This window comes from Microtus oregoni, unplaced genomic scaffold (genome assembly GCF_018167655.1).
Source record: "Microtus oregoni isolate MIOR12 unplaced genomic scaffold, Mior012 000028F_ref0000031, whole genome shotgun sequence".
Taxonomy (NCBI): Eukaryota; Metazoa; Chordata; class Mammalia; order Rodentia; family Cricetidae; genus Microtus; species Microtus oregoni.
In genome coordinates, this window is record NW_024543087.1 from 24,540,503 (window position 1) to 24,560,634 (window position 20,132).

Here is a 20,132-nt window from a genome sequence, read left to right on the forward strand (position 1 = left end):
GGCCCATTCGTAAGGCAGCGCTTGGCCCATCCCAAATGGCAGCTGCACCCCTACTGATAACATCTGTGGCAAACTTTGAGGTCCCAGGGTGCCCTTTAGGCCACATCAGACTGACCACGCCCCCTTTCACCTGGGCCCGCCCCTGGTGGCGGAGACTTCCGGATTTCCCTGGTTGCCACAGCTCCACCCAGTTGGCCTTAATCCCAGACACCCGCAGTCCAGGGGTGGGGAGAACCTGAGCTTCGGGCACGGAGAAGCTGGTAGAGCAGGAGCGGAGCGCAGCGGAGACCTGCTTTGAGGACAGATGTGCCCAAGCATAGGGGTGCTCCAGCCTGAGCTGGGGTGAAGCTTCAGGAGAAGGCAAGAGGGCGACAGAGATGCAGGCGGAGGAGCCGTGCGCCCCGAGCGCACCCCGCAGCCCCGACGACCCGCAGAGAAGTCAGCGCGTACGGAACCCGGAGGTGCGCCTGTCGGGTCAGCTGCTTCCGGAGCTTTACGGCTTCGTGGCACGCGTGCTCTTCTACCTGGCACCCGTCTACCTGGCAGGCTACCTGGGGCTCAGCGTCACCTGGCTGCTGCTTGGCGCCTTCCTCTGGATGTGGTGGCGCCGGAACCGCCGCGGGAAGCTGGGGCGCCTGGAGGCCGCCTTCGAATTCCTAGAGCACGAGCGCGAGTTCATCAGCCGCGAGCTGCGGGGCCAGCACCTGCCGGCCTGGGTGAGCCGGGTCGGGTGGAGGGTTGTAGGCTTCGGAGGGGGAGATAGGGTGCACAGCCGGGGCTTCATGTGAGGACTTGGTCTCAGAGAAGAGTCGGGGGCGTGTGAGTCGGGTGCCCACCCAGGAGTGAAAAACAGGGCGTCCAGGACTCCGCAAAGTTACTGGGAAACAGAAGGAGCTTCTTCCACTCGCTTGTTGATTTAAAGATCTCGCGCAGGGCGTGGCACGTAGATGGACGCACACAACAGCGATAGGAGCAGCAGGTTCTGGTTGCCTTCAGCCGAGGACTGGCAGGAGTGCCCGGCCGGGCTAGAGGTGTCTGCTCTGGACCACTGGCCTCTTTCCTCCCTATGCCCTGGGGATACGGAGGCCTTATGCACACTCGCAGTCCAGGGATAAACCCGCCTCCTGGTGGTGGCCGGCCTGGCTGTGGTTTCACAAATGCATCTAGTCCTGAGAACCACCTGGCTCACTTAAAAACAAGTTCCGTGCCTGCAGCTTCACTCCTCGGGTGGGGCCCGTGGATCCTTAGGATTGGAAGCCCAAAAGAGTCCATTTCCGAGGGTTGTTACATGACAGATCTGCCCCTTTTAGTGCTAAATCTAAGCGCCTCCACCTGCCTGGGATGGCAGTAACCTCTACAGCGGGGTTTGAGAATGGCCTGCTGCCACTCGTTTGGAAATTAAGTCTTGCTGTATGTAGTTTGTTAAAGTCAGTGCGGCAAAGTACCACAGATGTGGTGGCTTAAACAACAGCAATTTAGGGTCTCATAGTCTGTAGGTGACGAGTTCAAGATGAAGCCATATCTGCAGGGTCCATTTCTTCTGTGGCCACTCCTCCTCTGCCTATGGGTGGCTTCTGCCTTCACTTGCTCCTCCCTCCAAGTACCTGTGTCCAAGTGTTTTTTTTTTTTTCATATAAGGACAGCAATCATGGCATTCAGATACATTCTTAATGACCTTATTTTAATTTAATTAAATCTGTCAAGGCTTTCTCTAAATGCAGTCGCATTCTGAGGTCCTGGGGGATAGAACATGCGAGTTTTGGGAGAGGAGGTTCAGTTTATCCTCCAGCCCTAATATGTGGCTTAGCACCAAAGCTTTGTACAGATGAGGGGCCCAAATGCTTGCTGATAAGGGTACACACAGAAACCTCAGTGAGTATGTTCCTAGAGTAGAAGCCACGGGAACAGGTCTGATCCATTTGGCCATGTGGAACATACAGAGGAAGATGAGGGTGTCTTATAGATGCCCATCTCAGGTAGGAGATTGGGACATGATAGAAAACTGTCATGGAGGTCCTGGGCATGTCAAAAGTAGGAGCCTGCATAGAGTCCAGTGAGGGGATCAGAGGCCTCACATCGTATTGCCCCCAGACCACAGCCTCCTGCCTTCTAGATGGTCTTAGGAAAGGTCCCACCTCAGCCTGGGTTCTCCAGACTCATAGCTGGTGTGACTGGCTGACTTTGGGTGCCAGATTCTAGGTAAACTTCAGGATTAAGGCGGTGATGTTAGGCTGGGCTTTGCAGGCCTAGAGAGGCTTGCGAACACAGCCCAGAGGAATAGACCGGGCGCTCTGAGGGGGGTGTGTGTGCTTGGCCTGTCTAACGTGTGGTCATGAGGCATAAGGGAGACAGGGTCAGCTTCTGAAGGCTGTAGGCCTGGAAGGAGCGAGACTTTGAGAGACACTGAAGCAGGAAGGAGGGAATAGGTAGGGGTAGAGAACCCACCTGGGAAAATTATTTGAACCTGGCTGCAGTGAGCACAGCAGGGGGAGATAAACATGCTGGAGAGGGTTGATTGCTGCGTGTGGCCTCTAGAGTGAGGGAGGAGCCTAGGGGTCCAGGAGTTTTCTGACTTAGCTGGGCGATCACCACCATGCCTGGGGGTCCTGGAAACAAGTCTAGAGAGCGTTCTTTCCCATGAACACCTGGGAAAGGTGCACAGCTTGATACAAATTCGCCCTTTGACCAGCCTCTTGGAGGACGAGGTGGGAAAACTGGGGCTCTTGTGGTTGACTGTTCTGCTCACTTCCTCTTTTTCGGCCTCAGAATAGGAACATGTACTACTCACAAACCCAAGGAGCGAGGGAGCCCTGTCTGCAGTGAGGAGGGTGACATGCAAACCAGCAGAAGGCCCGTCACACGGTTGACTTAGCCCCCAAAGCGCTGTCTCCATGTGTTGGTTGTAATGAGTTAAATATTTGAAAACCCCAAGTTTAGAGCCAGGCACACGTGTAGGAGTCTAAGTACTCCAGAAATAGGGACGAGAGGATCAGGACTTTAAGGCGAACTTTAACTACACAGCAAGTTCTAGGCCAGCCTAGGAAACATGAGGCCCTGTCTCAACAAAACTACCCAAATAGAGTACTTGTTCAGAGCCAATCGCGATTGGCTTTATGACCATCAGTTTTCTGAGCCTCTGAGGACCTTTGCCCAACGTTAAACTAATGAACAAGTGTCCCAGGAGAAAATGTGTCTTTTGGGGACTGATTGACTGCAGAGAGTAGAGCAAGGGGGGAGGGGTGCACAGAGGACCTCAGGGAAACCTCATTCTGCCAAGCTGGGCCTGCTCTGTGGTTCTGGGGCTCCCAGCTTCAGTGCCATAGTGAGTATTGGCCCCCTGGCCTCCAGACCTGGGCCTTCTCTCTTGGTCCTCAAGATTCTCCATGGGGTCAGCATCCAGTCACCATAGCATAGGAGTGAGCCTTCCCCAGTCTCACCATTTCCAGGGCATTCACCGAGCCATTCATGGGCCTTATTTATCAGGTATTTATTTTGGCTCTGCTTTGGTAGAGAGTGAAGTCTGGTGAATGCCTCCCCTGGCTCCTGGTCTGCTGGGGTGTGTGAGGGATGAGAGCTGGTTGCTAGGCAAATAGCCTGAGGAGGGGTAGAGAGCGGAAAGAACTGTGGGAAACATTGGCAGTTTGTCTGTCTGTGGCTCTGGCCCAGCTGGTTACTGCCAGCTGATAGCAATTGACTGGCAGTCTTGCTGGGGCCAGTTAACCCTTGGGGAACTGCTGGCAAGTTGGTGCTGAAGAGGGAGAGGGTGGAGACTTGGAGGTCTCCAAGCATTCAGCAGGGTATACCTGTCTCAGGGCTTCTGAGAATTATGAACCTGTGGGAGATGCTCATTTGGAGATGCCTTTTAGCCATGAACCAGTTCCACATCGGCTTGTCTCTGCCTTCACACCCCCCCACTAGGACCAATTCCCTAATCTTTCTCCCTTACCCTTTATGTGGCAGGGGATGCCAGGGTGAGAGCCAGGGAAGATGACCCTCCCACTCAAAGTGATGGATGTGTGGAGGCACCAGCAGAATCCCTGGATTGTCCCTCATCAGCATCCCTGCTGGGCATCCAGACAGACAACTAGGGCCACAATGCTGCCTTATTTGGGGCTGACCGTTCTTACTGTGGGTGGAGTAGCTCCCTCCCTCCCCCCAGGGCCTTCCTCTCCTTGTCTGTCCTCACTGATAGTTCTCTTAAGGAGAGGAGGTCAATGCAGTGAGTCTGGGCACTCTCAAATCAGCCCGCCAAGCTTGATGCTGCAGCCAGTGCCACAGAAGCAGTCGAGGGCCATGTGAAACCGGCGGCGGGGAGGGGTTGCCCACAGCCCTAAGAAATCATACAAGTCATTTGAAGTTGAACCTGTCTTCAGGAAAGAAGAGGAAGTAGGGCTCAGTCATGTCTTTCTGTGTCTGTTCCATGAATTGGTGATGCTTCATGGACTTAGCATGTCCTCGGCCAGGATTGGGCAATAAGCGGGACAGAGTGTGGGCGTCCTTTTCCTCCCAGCCCAGCACAGGGATTCTAGGCATCTGTGTGTTCATCCTCTACTCAGTCAGCAGGCATTCACAGAGGGCTCGCAATGTGTGAGCCACAGATGTAGGTGTCCCACGGTCTCTGCCCTCGAGGAACCAGGGAGCAGAGCGGGGACATGGGCCCATGGGAGCAATCTATTCTGAGACACATCAGAAGTCCAAGGTGCTGAGGAATTTCGGGGAGGGATCTAGAGCAGGTGGGGAATGGCCCAGGAAACCTGCCTGGAAAATGCACTGTGGAATAGAGTTGAGGCCAGTGGTAAGGGTGGGAGACTCTGGGCCCAAAGCATCCCACAGGTTTGGTCACTTAAGATGCAGATTCTAAGACAATAGTCAGCAAATTCAAATTCGCCTGAGATTGCCCGTGGCTTCATTTAGAAGTCCTGATTCATGGTTGAACAGGAGTATCTGGGATAACCTCTCCTGCACGCAGGTGCCCAAAGACCTAAGTGACCAGAGGAGGCCACGTGGTAGATGCAGCTTCGTGCCGTGGGTGGGAACAGTGCCTGCCCTCCTGTGTTGCAGACCCCTCCTCATCGGACAAGGAATGGAAGCTGATTGCTGGCTTCCTTCGGCTCCCCTAGAAGCATCTCAGAAGCAAGCAGAGGTGGCATTTCTGTGCGGATGTCCCTGGGGACTTAGGGAAGAATGAGCTTCCGCATGAAGAATTGAGAGGGTCACAATGTGAGGACAGCAATTCAGTTGTATTGGTGAACAGGGTTTGGGGACCCTCGCCTGCTTTCCTGTGATAGTTTTTATCACTGTGACAAACAGCTTAGAGAAACAACCTTTGGAGGAAGGTTTTATTTTGGCTTGTTAACTCAATGGTTTCTGGCCAAATTTGGCTGAGTCCATGAAATTCAGGCTAAAGGTTAGGCAGTGTGTCTCAGCATGGGGAGCGTGTGGCAGAGGCTACTCACACTGGGAGGAAGGGGTGGGGCAATACACACCCTCCAGAGCAGGCCTCCAGTGATCTGCTTCCTCCATCCAGGCCCCGCCTCCTAAGCTTCCATCATCTCTTGGTGATGCCGTCAAGCTATGAATCTATCAGGGATTAATCCATCCGTGAAGTCAGAGCCCTTATGATCCAGTCCCTTCCTCCAAGCCCCGCCCCTGAACACTGCTATTCTGAGATTAAAGCCTTCAGCACATGGGCCTAGTCAGGGACCCTCTATATCCAAACCACAGTGTTTCCGCCTCCTCCACGCACACACAGTTCCTCCTCCCAGCTGAGCCCAGGGATTTCTAATCTCTGGGGATATAGAACTTCAGTACAGGCTGCCCACAGATACCAGAAGCAGAAGACTTCCTTTCTCCTCCTCCTCCCATCCTCAGTAAATACTGAGGCAGGATTAAAGACGCGCCACTTGTTATCAGGACAAAGCACCATTTTTGACACACCCTGTACTCCAACTGAGAATATGAGATTTGGTCTTTTAGTCTCACAGGGACCCAGGGTCCAGGTCTCACATACTCTGTCTCTGTACTGAGACAGGCCCACTCCTGCCCCAAGAAGCCTATGTGTCATGTGTCCTTGAAACCAGGAACTTCTCTGGACCACCTCAGAATCCCATAATCCCCCACCTGTCCCTTTGCACAAGTTTATTTTTAATTAAAAAAATTCCCCCTTTTTTCAAAATTTTAATTTTCAGATTTTAAGGTTAGAACACATTTAGAATACAGTGTGGCATCTTCGTTATGTATGTCGTTATGCTGTGTTCTCTTCATTGCCCTCCTTGCTGCCCTTGCTCCCTCTCACTGGTCCCTTCCTTCCCCTGCCCCCCCCCCCCCGCTCCCATGTCGTGTTTGTCACCCCCTCTTTCCTCCGCTCTGTTAAGATCTCTTCCTCCCCTCTCATGATCCCCTTTCTGGTTTTATGACTCCATATGCCAATACATGTACACACACCCCATGTGTAATCTTCAACCTGAATTACACATGTGAAAGAAACTGTGGTATTTGTCCGAGTCTGGCTTATTTCACTTAACGTAATGATTCCCATATTTTCCTGTAAATGTCTTGATTTTTATCTTTCTTTATGGCTGCGTATGTGCCCCACTTTCTTTATCCCTTCTTCTGGCTAATTCCATTTCCCGGCTATTGTAAACACTGCAGCAGTAAACAGAGGTGTGTAAGCGTTCCTGTGGTTCTTCTGCTGTAGACCCGAGAGAGGGACACGTGATAGTTTTATTTTTATTTTTTCCTTAGAAACCTCCCCACTGATTCACATAGTAGCCACACGAGTTGACCCTCCCACAGGCGGTTCCTCTTTCCCCACACCCTCACGTGGCAGCGTTTGTCACTTGTCGCCTGTCAGTCACTCTGAGTAACGTCAAGTGGAATCTGGAAGTGGTTTTAATTTGTCTTTCCCAGTGGCTAAGGACGTTGAACACTTTGTCAAGTTTTCACTCACTATCTGCGTTTCTTTTGTGTTTGCTTTCTAATGCTTTAATACTGGCTTTAAACTACTTCAAGATCTGGCTTTCTTAGCTATGAAAGCAGATGTATGTGGAAGGCACAGAAGACAGACTTAGAAAACACCCAGGTCCTCCACCCAGAGATTCATAGTTCTACCCAGGCACACTAACATGCGTGGATGGTATGTGGAAGTCAAGCAAAACAAACTTGTACTTCTCCTTACTTTGAAATATTCTTTTAAAATATTTACTTTTATTTGCTGTGCAGGAGTGTTTGCTCGCATGTATGTATGGGCATCGTGTATAGACTCAGCAAAACTTATGAACATTTTAAATATATATTTTATCTGTTATTTTGAGAATTTTATACATATGTATATTTTTATCGTATCTAATGCCCACTTTATCTTAACTCCTCCAAGACCAGATCCACCAACATGTACCCCTCCCAATTTGATGTTTCTTTTTAATTTGAGGATTTTATATATCAGCATATTGTATTTGCATCTTTGCCACGCCCTTCTCTTCCCCCTCCAGTTCCTCCCATGCCTTTCCCCAAACCACACCTCCTTTGAATTCATATCCTTTTTGCCTATTTGCATTTTTGTTACACACGCACACACACGCACACACACACACATGTACACACACCCTACTGAGTCCAATTAGTGTTGCTCTAATTTGCATGTATTTAAGGCTGACCCCTTAGGATCGGGGCTTCATTCTTGAGGGAGAAAAAAAAAAGAAGAAAGAAAGAAAAGAAAAAAAGAGAAAAGAAAAGGAAAAGCAAAAACTGGTTCTCTGTCCCTTTGCAGCCATGACTACCTCTAGCTCTCTCCTAGGGCTGGGGCCTTTTCTTGTATCCGTGTTGGGTCTTTGCAGGTCTTGTACAGGCAGCCATATTGCTAACAGGCATGGGAGCAACATCCCTGTCCTGTTCAGAAGCAACTGTCATGAACAGTCCTTGTCCTTTGGCTCTTAGAATCCTTATGCTCCCCTTTTACAATGTTCCCCGAGCCTTAGGTGTGGAGCTGTGTTATAGACTTGCCGTTTGGGACTCGGTATCTTTTGGTCACTTATTTTCTCCATTTTGACTGGCTATGGAGTGCTCTTGTCTCTGCCTGCTGCACAGAGAAGGGGCTTTGATGAGAGGTGAGAGCCATGAAGTCCAGTTGGTGCTGCATGTAAGTGCATGGTTGTCGGTCTGTCCGCTAGAGCGCTGGTTCTCAACCCTCCTAACGCTGAGACCCTTAGAACGATTCCTTATGGTATGCTTGCCCCATCATAAAAAAGTTTTCTCGCTATTTCATAACTGTATTTTTGTTACTGTTATGAATCCTAATGTAAATACCAGTGTTTTCTGATGGTCTTAAGTGACCCCTGTGAAAGGGTCTTCAACACCTCCCAAAGGGATCACGGCCCACAGGTTGAGAACTACTGCACCAGCGCATGCTTCTGAAGACCCTTCTGCCTACTCCGTCAGCTTTCAGCTACCACTAGCTCCTCAGCTAGGGGCGGGATTTGTGACCCCTTCCCCATCCATGCCGGAGCTGTGGCCAGCTTGATCTTGTGCGAGTCTTATTCAGGCCACCATAGGGGGTATGTGTTCGTAAGTTCCGGAGTCCTGTCACGTCCAAAGACACTTGTTTATGCAGCAGCCCTCCCCAGTTGCTGACTTTTGCCCTTCTCCTGTGATGTCCCTGAGCCCTGGGAATAAGAGGGTGTGATGTGGTTGTCCCGTCCAAGGTAAGCGAGCGCACCACCAACACTTACTCCCCGTACTTAGCCCAGTTGTGGGTCTAACTCCTCCCCACTTCAGGATGTTTCCATGCTGAGGGTTGAGAATTTTCTAACCTACGGTGTTAAGATAAATATGTAGGAGGCAGTTTGATACTGTGTCCATTTAAAGCTTACGTACATTTTAAAGAGACTTGTCCACTTCATTGTTGCCTCATCAGCCCCAATGACTATTATTTTTGGGACCCTTATTAGTCTAATGAGCAAGAAGATAGTATTTTTTAACCTGTAGTATTATCAGACCGGTCTAGATTATTGATGTTTCTAGCCTGTCACTGAGGTCTCCTGGGAAACCCGCTCTGGGGCTGGGCAGATGGCTCAATGGTGAAATGCGAGAGCCTGAATTCAGGGCTTCAGCACCCACATAAAACCCGAGTGTGGCAGCATACATGTCTGTCATCCCGGAGCTGGGGTTGGAGCAGGTAGACCCCTGGCGCTTACTGGGTTGTCAAATGGTGAACCCCAGATTGAGTGAGAGGCCTTATCTCAAAAAGTAAAGTGGGGGCTGGAGAGATGGCTCAGTGGTTAAGAGTGCTTACGGCTCTTGCAGAGGATCCCGGTTTGATGCCCAGCACCCACTTGGCAGCTCACAACCATCTGCAACTCTAGTTCCAGGGGATTCAATGCCTCCTCTGACCTTCATGGGTGCCTGCACGCACACTATGTACGTATATGCATTCAGGCCCATACATGTGCACATATACTGAAAAGATGGGGAAGACACGCAATGCTAACCTCTGTTCCCCACACATATGCACACACACCTTCATACACGCCTGCACACACCTGCTCATACAACATGTACACATCACATATGAGACAGCTTGCTTTGTGGACAGCTCTGAGCCCTTATCCTTAGCAGGCTGCTGGGCAACTGGTCATTGTTGGCCACTCTGGGAATTCCAGCTGATCAATCTCTCTGTTGTTGGGCCCAGCTGGTTTAGACCAGTTTGCTAGCTGGGTATGTTATTAAGAGCCTGCGGATTACAGGATAGCACCAGATGAGTTGGCAGAGCAATTATTTCTCTGAAAGCATGCTTAGCAGGGTAATTTAAAGCAGAAAGGGGCAATTTAAAAGTAGCTGTCAGCCAGGTGTGTCGCACACCTGGAATCTCAGGACTCGAAAGGGTGAGGCAGGACAGCCTGGACTACTTAGTGAAATTCTTCTCAAAACAGAAAGTAAACATGGGAGTAGTTTCCATGGCTGAATATTTGCCTCCTGGCAAAAAGGGGGAGAGGGTGCTGTGTGTCCTCTTGACAAAAATTAGTGAAATAGAAGATGGTATTCCTAGGAAGGCCACTGGGTCAGCCCCTGTGCTGTGGTCGCCAGGCCCAGCAGTGGCAGCAGCCAGCAACCAGCCTTCGTGGGACATGTCTGTACAGTACCCCAAATGTGTGGGTCTCACCTGGGGGATTAGTTTGAATCTGCGTTTGTGTGTGTGTGTGTTTTAGAGCAAGGAAGACCCATGAGGCTTTTTTTTTTAAGTAAGGGTATGCATTTTTGTATATATGAGTCTGGATGTGTCTGTGGGTCTTTCTTTCCCACCACTGTGTGTGTGTGTGTGTGTGTGTGTGTGTGTGTGTGTAGACAGGAAAACCCTTTAAGTGATGCCTCCTCCGGCATCCTGTCTCCTCTGGAGAGAGTGCAATGGCCCAAAGCCCCATAACAACACACCTCAAACCTAGACTCTTTGGTGTGTCTGGTAGGATTTAACTGTACAGCCCTGTGGGCTGTTTTCCTCACTGCTTTGGAACCATTATTCCTAAAGGTTTTAGTAGGTAGATTTCAGACATCTCCACCTAAAGATGGACACAGTGTCTTAGGTGGACAGTGTCTGCTTGGGGATTTGACTTGAACCCCAGCTTGCTTTAGTTTCTCTTCTTAAGCTCTCATTACTTCTATTCCCTGATTATTTATTGGTTAAAATAGCAGCCTATAGTCAGGCGTGTGCTGCCAAGCTTAACAATATGAGCCTAATTCCTAGGACCCATAAGGTAGAAGGAGAGAACTGACTCCCTCCGTTATCCTCTGACCTCTGCATGCATCCCAGGAATGGCCATGGTGGTTGGACCATGTGACAGGCCTGTTTTTAGGGACACATTCTTGCCTGTGGTGCATCACCTGGGATAGTACCCAAGTTTCTCTGGAAATGAAGCAGGATAGCGACCTGGCCCACTTAGAAGTAGGCTCACTTCCGTATCCCAGGATTGTGTATGAGTGGACCCTCAGCCCTGTGAGAAACCTATGGCTGAAGATCACGGTCGGAACCTGCCCCTCTGAGCTCCTGGCCACACTGTCCGCTGCAGAGGCAGTTCTTTCTGGTGGGATATCCCACCTTTCATGTGGTGGAGCAGTCCCAGAGCCAAGCAGAATCACAGCATTAATATCCCATGGTTTACCTTGCAGCTCTTCCTGGAAGAGCCCTTGTAAATTAACTAAGGCCCAGAGGATGTGCACTTGGTGACAACAGTGTCACCAGCAGAGCTGAGATCCAGGCAGTGACTCTGGCGCCATGGCCAGAGGCAGCGGAGGAGCTACCTCCTCCTGGGGTCTGAGTAGACTCTCCCACAACCCCGATCAGGAGAGCCCACCCTCTCGTTCTTTCCCACCTTCACGTGGGCGGGGGACCCTTGGTAGCTCAAGTGCTGCGGTGGTCTATCTTCTGGATTCAGAGAGCCCTCAGCTTAAGGAGCTTCCCAGGAAATTTCCTGTTTCGATTTTATAGAAATGTCTGACGATACTTCCAGAATGATCCAAGAGAATCAGGGAGCATTGGAACAGAAGCTTGGTGGCTTCAAGACTCTGTCTCGTGTTGAGCAAGCATCTTCCTTTGCTGCTCCCTTTCTTCCTTGGTAAGGAAAGACAAAATGGAGGCTCTAATTGGTTCCTTTTACCAGGCCTCCTCTGTGGCACTTCCATTGGGCAGGGTTTTCTATGGCCCTTGGAGGCTCTGGGCCGGCCTAGTGGTGACTGTGTGTGTCTGGGACACAGATCTCTCAGCCAACAGGCCGAGCCAGGCAAGCACCCAGCAGCTGTATCTCCTCTGACAGAGCCGTGTGCTATGGCCTCTCTCCAACCTCTAGGCCCTTGTCAGTGAATACTGTTGTTCAAAATGGAGGCACCAGGAAATTCAGCTGGATTCTGGGTTGGATAGATGGGGACACACAGTGGAACCTTGTATGGACCTGAGATCCAGAGGTTCAGGGGGCTTTCATAACTTCTGGTAACAGTTGCCACTTCTGAGGTTCTTCTGGGTCATAAAGGGGCCTGAGCACCTTGTATGCATTGTCCTGTTTCGTCTACCTAGGAATTCTGAAAAAGGGCAGCATTGAGCCCATTCTGCAGATGAGAAAATAGGGACATAGTGAAGAAGAATTTTAGTTTTTATTGTTATGAATGTTACATGACTACAAAAGAAAGACGATGCTTATTATCATTTCTCTACGGTTTTAGGACTCTATCCCATGGTGAGCTATCTTCCTTTGCTGCTCTCTCTGTTCCTCAGTAAGAAAAGAGGCTTTGATTGTGGCCTTTGCCAGGCCTCTCTGTGTGATTTTTCCATTGGGAAAAGATTTATGTGCACACACATGCACACGCATGCACGCACACACACACACATGCACGCATACACGCACATGCACACTCAGAGTCAGGTAAGAATGAAAACTAAAGTACCAAGAGACCTTCTCTTCAGACCATATCCTGGTGCTTCAGCAAGCTCAGAGGAGGTGGAAACGAAACCCTTGCTGTGCAAAGGCCCTGGGGTGAGGGACGTTTTCCTGTCGGTTCTGCCGCCTCAAACCACGTCAAGAGAGTGTTCAAAGGCTCTTGAGCTTCCACTGTGGTGCCCTGCTCTCTGTTTCCATGGTGACCTAAGCACTTGGGCTGCTAGTGCTCCACTTCCTGGCTAGCCTGCCTCCATCAGCTCTGCAGGCGCTGCCATGGCATCAGCTGCCGAGGAAAGTCAGCTTTCCAATGACTGGTTCCAAAGCTCGTCCCTCTCAGCAACCCAGACCTCCTGCACATTCTGGGTTAGAGCTAGGTCCCGTCTTTAGTCTGAAGGCTTCCTGGTAGGGAAGAGCAGTAGCAAAGAAATGGAACCCATCTAGACATCTGGCCTATCGACAGATGGGTAAGGAAAAGTGGCATTCATGCACAAGGAATGGGATTTTACTCAGGTCTTGGGGAAAATGGAATTATTAGAATTTCAGGAAAATGGATGGGACTGGAAGGTATTAAACGAAGTGGTCTAATCTCAGGAAGACAAAAATCACATGGTCTCATGAATGGATCCTGACGATCAATGTTTGTGTTCATGCAAATGAAGGTTTGTGGGAGGGGGCGTAGACTGTGGAGCCATGCGTGACCACGAGTGGGGAGCAAGGGGGTACGGAAGGCACATGTGACATGAAAGCGGGAAGGCGGCTCCCAGGGGTGAGGGCGAAGGTAGGACGTGGAAGAGACGGAGAGAAGCAACAAGGACAATTTAAAAAAATACCACCAGAAACCTGATCTTAAAGACTTTTTAAAGTTACATTTCTGTTTTATTTACTTATTTTTGCACGCCCCCCTCCCCCGGGTGAATGTGTGTGGCTGTCAGAAGATAGCTTGGGGGAGTTGGTTCTCAACTTCTGCCGTGAGTTTCAGGGTTTGAATTCAGATCATCAGGCTTAGTGGCAGGCGTCTTTACCCACTGAGCCATCCTGCCAGCCCCAAGCTTAATTTTTCATAAGCTAATAAAAGAAAAACTTAATGAATGGAAGGTTGAGGGCTGGAGAGAGAGTTCCACTATCACGAGACGTTACTGTTTATGCAGAAGCCCTGCATCCATGTTGGGTGGTCCACGACTGCCTCTAACCCAACTCTGCAGACACTGCATTTCGGGTATACATGTTCTGCATGCAGACATGCATGCACACAATTCAAAAGCTTTTTAAAAAATGTCAAAAATGGTGTATAAAAAAACATACAACTGAGCAACTTGGCAACAAAAGCAGACTGGAGTAGCAGTTGTCATATTAGACACAGAGGAGTTTGATGCAAGTCTGACGGCGAGGAACAATGACGCATGCTCGTAAAGGGTGATAATTAGCTGTCATCATGCCCACATTGATTTCACAATACGAAGCTGAAATCGAAGTTGGCAGCTGACATGAGGAAGGAGATGGGCCAGCAGTGGAACCTGGAAATCCTGGTCTACCCCTCCGTGACAGCAGCCAATCAAACAAAAAGTAAACACAAGCAAAAATATATTAGCAAGACATCATTCATTGGAGTCACCCATGAAACGGTCACAGAAATTAATCATGTACCAGCTCACAGAGGAATTACCAAAAGGTTCCATCTTTGTTCATACAAAGAAATAATAGAAAACAGTAATAGGAAGCTATGGAGATCCCAAATCTATACATTTATTTTTCATTAGCTTTTTTTATATTACATGGTGTGTGTGTGTGTGTGTGTGTGTGTACCCAGAGAAGTAAAAAAGAGGGCATTAGATCCCCTGGAACTAGAAGGTGGAGAGAGATTGAGGAAGACACCAGATCACCAGATGTTAACCTCTGGCTTCTGCATGCATATGCACACATATGCCTTCTTTCTCTCTTTTGTTCCCTTCCTCTCTCTTACACACACACACACACACACACACACACACACACACAGAGAGAGAGAGAGAGAAATGAATGTAAGGCCCAAGTAAAACATAGTATCAAGTAAAGTTTATCCCAAGAATTAGATAGTTTTTTTCTTTAAAATTTTAAAAACTTAATTATTTCTCCTTAATAATTATAATTTTTGAGATTATAATATAATTACATCATTTGTCCTGTTTCTTTCATCCTCCCACTTGAAACCTTCCCATGCACCTCTCCTGTCTTGCTTTCTTTCTAATTCACAGCTTCTTTTTCTTTAATTGTTGTTGTTGATGATGTTGCTGTTGTGTGTATGTGCGCATAGACACACACGTATATATTCATAAACACATAAATACAACCTGTATAATGTTCCTTATGTGTATGTTTTCAGGGATGATCAGTTGATTGGATAACCAATGGGTGTGCTCTTCGCTAGGGAAGACTGTTTCCTCAGCTCCCAGCATTCCTTAGTTGCTGTAGTTCTTTGTATAAGGTTGAGACATCGTGGGCTTTGTCTAGTTTAGCATGTCTGAGTTGTCTTTGTTCAGCTTGTGTTTAGGTAGTCATGTTGGTAAGACCGTATGGGTGTAGCTTTTGACATTCCTAGGAGAGACAATCCCATAGCAAACTCCCTGGTCCTCTGGGTCCTACAGCCTCTCCCCCTCCCTCTTCTGCAGTGACCCCCAAGCTTAGGTGGAGGAGTTGTTTTACAGATAGTTGTATCTATTGGCAGTGGGCTCCATAACTCCACCTTTTTATTTTATGTTTTGGTTTTTCGAGACAGGGTTTCCCTGTGTAGTCCTGGTTGTCCTGGAACTTGCTCCTAGACCAGACTGACCTCGAACTCACAGAGATCCTTTGCCTTTGCCTCTCAAATACAGGGATTAAAGGCGTGCACCACCACTGCCCGGCCTCATAACTCTGCATTTTGACTGCTGGCGGTTTCCTGTAATCGTCTCCATCTGTTGTTGCAAAGAGAAGTTTCCTTGACGAAGGATGGGCTGCATGTATCTGCGGGTCTAAGGACATATATTTAGAATGTAGTTAGGGATTATAGTGGTTAAGTCGCAGTGCAGGGTTTTCTCTAAGATCATGGCTTCACAGCTCCAGTAGTTGGCTAGATTTCTGGCATCAGGCATGGTTTCCTACTTGTTGGGTGAGAGCTGGCTCTGTTCTAAAAGCACTGTCACTTAGGCTGACTCCATTCACGGAATAGACTGGAAGGCCATGATTATCTCAGTGGACTTAAGAAGGTGTTAGATACCCTAAATGCCCTTGTGGAATGAAAGCCCATAGATTAGAGAGCTTCCTCCACCCTGACAGGTGCTGACCTAAGACCCACAGTAAAAGGTGTTTTACAGGAAAGTCCCTAGAAGCTTCCCCTGAAGGCCAAAGCCCAAGCAGAGACGCTCCATTTCTCCACTGCCGCTTATCAATCACATGCCCTGGCTGATTAGAGAAAGCACAGGAAATATGCAAAGACAAGGACAGCAAGCAAGAGAGATAAAGAATGTTACTAGAGCCGATAATATATGTATATAACCTAGGAGAAAGCCCGATGTGATGTGTGTGGTGTGTGTCTGTATGCTGGGCGGGGACGGGAGAGTCAGCAATTAAAAGCCAGCCTTAGTCATGTAGAAAGTTTGGGGCTTCATGAGGCCCTGTAAAGAAAGAGAGGGAATAGGGGAGAGAGGGAGGAGGGTCAGAAGGAAAGAGAGAAGGAAGGAAGGCAGACAGACAGACCAACAGATAACCTAGGAATATCAAGGTACAATTAGAGCAATCTGAAATTCTCAGCAGAGTTTTGTGCCAAACCCACAAAGTTCTCTGACAAAAGTGTATAGAATTCTTATAGAACAAGTTTTATGATCCTAAATAGAACATGATGAACAGTGGTGTAAACTCTAGTGGCACACTGTCAGGGTCCCTATGGGCTGTCTCCTGCAGTGGTTTGATCCAGAACCCCCCAGAGCCCTGAATACATCCCAGAGCCATGTGCATCCATGGGGATGCAGTTGGAAGGTGGTGAAGCTGTAAGGGGTGGAGTTTAGTGGAAGGAAGTTGGGACATTCCTGGTGTCCTCAGATGGGATACTGGGACTCCGAGAGCTGAACATCTCGTGTGTTTTCATCACAGTGATCAGAGCCGGCTAACACATCACCATTATCTACAGAAGTTTGGAAAAGAAAAGCAAAAAGGGACAATCACTGGGAAAATCACCCAGGTCATTTTGAAAAGACATCGTAACTGAAAGTGTGAACAGGAAAACAAACTAATGGGCTTGAAGCTTGACTAGAAACACACTCTATGCACAGTCCAGAGTGCATAGAAAGGGTGTGTGTGTGTGTGTGTGTGTGTGTGTGTGTGTGTGTGGTGTGTTAGGGGTTTTGCTGTATGGTCGTGGAAGATTGCCTTAGGGGAAGTAGGACGAAGAAGCATAAAATGATATCCTTATCCTATTAAAAAAAATTCCAGGGAGAGTATAGATCTAAATCTGTAAGTCACAGATAAAAACTTAGGATAGTTTTGGGAGTTTGGCATGGGTAGAGATTTCTCCAGAAATAGGATAAAACGGGTATGATGGGGAAATAGGTCGACTGGCTTTTCTACATCAGAGCTTGCTAGTGTCAGGCTTCTGTCTGTGCTCACTGGGCACAGAGTATTGGCTCCTGTGCACCAGCTCTCCAGGGTAAAGACAGATGCTGAGATTAAGACTGAGGGGCGCCTCTGGGAGCATGCGCCACACTGGATGCCCTGGTGGTCTTGTTCTCTTAGACTGAATTGCTGTCCTGGGCAAGAGTTCAACTGTCTGTGGAGAGCCTCTTGGTGAAGAGCCTCAGAGGCAGGTTTGGTGAACCAAGAGAGACCATGGCGACTTCAGAAACATGGGCCTGATCCCTGTGTCGCTCCTATCCTTTCAGGGCGGGTGTGGGTTACCTTGACACAAGCGTGGGCTGTCCATTGATAACTCACAGCCCTGACTGTGCTCTGGAATCACCTCAGGAGCTTGTTAAAAATAAGTCAGAGCGCCCCACCCCAGCACACTCTGATTCAGGAGGTGCCAGGCTTAGGAACTGACATCTGACCGGCTCCCATGGGTGGCCAGTGTTGGACCTGCCGAACTGGATCGGCCTCCAGGGTCCAGAGGCAGAACAGCTCAGCTGCCAAGGATGGAGACCCACCTGGGCTGGAATGTGGCAGGCTCCACACCCAGAGTGTGCTGGAGCAGGAAGTATGGTAGCTTGGGATGGTGAGGGAATGTTCCAGCAGAGAGGCAGTGCCAGTGAGGGACTGACTGAGGCTTACCTTCCTCCTGTCTTAGTCTTGCCCCTGTGCCCAGGTGGTCTGTTCTCTACCATCTCCTTTATCAGCCTGAGCCTTGGGGGCAAGAAGCTGACCTTCATGCCTGTGTGCGTTTATTCAGTGTTCTTCCGTGTCATTTCATTATAGGTGTTTACTAGGACATTCCTGTGCCAGGGCCAGGCTGCAGTAGGGAGCCATACATTTCCAGCTGGTTAGGGAGAAAGGAGAGACCAACGGGCTGTCATAAAGTGTATCGAGTTCTACCATGGAGAACCATCAGACATCCAAGAGGGACATCTGTCCTCTACTTTGGAAACCTAGAATTGACAGGAGCAGTGGAAGAGACCAGGGATGGGGGCGGGAGACTGTGTAACATGCCGGGAACCTGCAGGGACCTTGGTGGGAAGGTGAGGGGTTGGACTAAGAGGTCCAGGGGAGATCATGAGGGTGGAGGAAAGTCACGTGGAGGTTAGCCTGCAACCCGGGACCCACTAGCTCCGCTGGCCCCTTTGACTCACCAGGAGCAAGGAAAATGGCTGGGACTTATGGGAATTTAAGTCGCTTTGTAATAAGGCCTGAGGGTTCTCTTTGCTAGAGAGAGGGAGGCTTGGGTGGGACTCCTGAGAGGAAGGAAAGGGGAGAGGGCAGGTGCTTCTGCACAGCCACGCCCCCACCGGCCATTGAAGATGCCACTCTGTTAGCTGGGCAGTGGTGGCGCATGCCTTTAATCCCAGCACTTGGGAGGCAGAGGCAGGTGGATCTTTGTGAGTTCAAGGCTAGCCTGGTCTACAAGAGCTAGTTCTAGGACAGGCTCCAAAAGCTACAGAGAAACCCTGTCTCGAAATACCAAAAGAAAAAGAAAATGGCACCCTGTTAAAGATGGCTGTCACTGAGTGGTGACATTTTCTGATAAAATTCTGAATTTCTCTTTGCTTAGCTGAGTTTTACCCTTGCTGGGTTTTGTTGTTGTTGTTGTTTTAACATAGAGTCCTTAAAATGAATAAATGAAATTTTTAAGGTGCAAGGGGATCTGGGGATATCCAGTACATGCAAAGGTGCAGCCTCCAGGCTCTTCCCTCCACAGCTCAACACAGCTGCACTGGTGGCCGAGGGAAGAGAGCAACTGTGGGCGGTTTTCCTCGGGCCACCACAGGCCTAGAAGGCACTAGGCAGGGCCCAGTGTGCCGTGGATGCTGAGGGCACCCTTGTGGCCTACACAGAGGACTCACTGAGCCACTATTTTGGGCAGCAGGACCAGGCTTGCCAAGCCTCTTGCTGGGGGCATGTGACGCAGGCCTAAATTCCCTTTGGGGTTTCTCTTTTCTAGATACACTTCCCAGACGTGGAGCGCGTGGAGTGGGCCAATAAGGTAAGGCCATTGGTGGGCAGGAAGGGCGGGGTTCACTGCAGGCCTGGCGTCCTCACATGCAGCCCTTTGCGACACAACATTGAGTACCTGAGCAACCTGAAGGGAGTGCTGTGCAAACCCAAGCCTCAGATTGTACTTGCCTGGCTAGGGACCAGAGAGCCCCTCCACTGCCAAGCTTCCACTGGTTCCTCCATTGATTCATTCACAGAGACATTTTCTTCTCTTAAAGGTTTTTTTCCTTTAAATAAGTTTTAAATTAGTATCTGGACTGAGGAGAAAAGTTTGTTGTTTTTGAAAGAACAGAGAAAATTTATAGAGGAAAGAACAACCCTAATCTTCCTCCTCTCAAGATGATTGTATAAGGAAAGGAAGATACCAATTAGACACAGCATCCGGGCTCCATGCAGTTCCCAGCCCAGCTACAAAACCACTGCTGTGTAACCTTGGGCAATTTGCCCAGCTTCTCTGAGCCAGTCTTCTTATCTGTAAAATGGGAGTGATTATGACTTCTGTCCAAGCCCACGGGTTCACTGATATCTCTGTCGTGACTGGTGGAAGGCCATCTAAGGGAATACTCCCCTGGTGCCGGCTAGCTGCTCCGTGTCCTGTCTGTTCATCTGAATCAGGAACCCTGACTCTTTAGATGGTCCCCACCCCCCAGCCTGATCTGTGAGGGGTCCCCTGCAGCCCGCACCTCTAGGCTCCTGCCTCTCCTACTTAACCCTGGAAGGAGATTTGATCACTAAGGTCAGGGGTTAGCACTCATGACTGTTGTTAATCTAAGGCTGATATTTTCACATTCCTGGACATGTCATTGCCAAGCATATCAAAAACTGCCCCAGCCTCCAGGTGGAATATAGAGGAAATAGCTCACTACTTTAGGAATGACCAGGGTTCTGGGATAAAGAGCTGGGTATCAGGTCTTGGGGACACACTCTGCAGAGCCCTTCCTGTCTGTGCCAGCCAGGCCCTGATCATTGTCAAGCTTGAATCTTGACTAAAGGCCACGTGACTTTGGAGGCAGCTGTTAGGATGGAGTGCCATGTGACTGTGGAGGCAGCCACTGGGATGGA

The 20,132-nt window shown here is 49.4% G+C and overlaps 1 protein-coding gene across 1 annotated transcript in view; it reads left to right on the forward strand.

Annotated features, from left to right (window-relative positions):
* Positions 1-234: 234 nt before the first annotated feature.
* Positions 235-20,132, forward strand: part of Esyt3 (extended synaptotagmin 3) — a 47,142-nt gene continuing 27,244 nt past the window's right edge. Inside the window, exons 1-2 of the mRNA XM_041677306.1 lie at positions 235-716; positions 19,018-19,059. Of these exons, the coding sequence (XP_041533240.1) occupies positions 378-716; positions 19,018-19,059 (381 nt within the window). The 5' untranslated portion in view covers positions 235-377. The remainder of the gene's footprint in view (positions 717-19,017; positions 19,060-20,132) is intronic.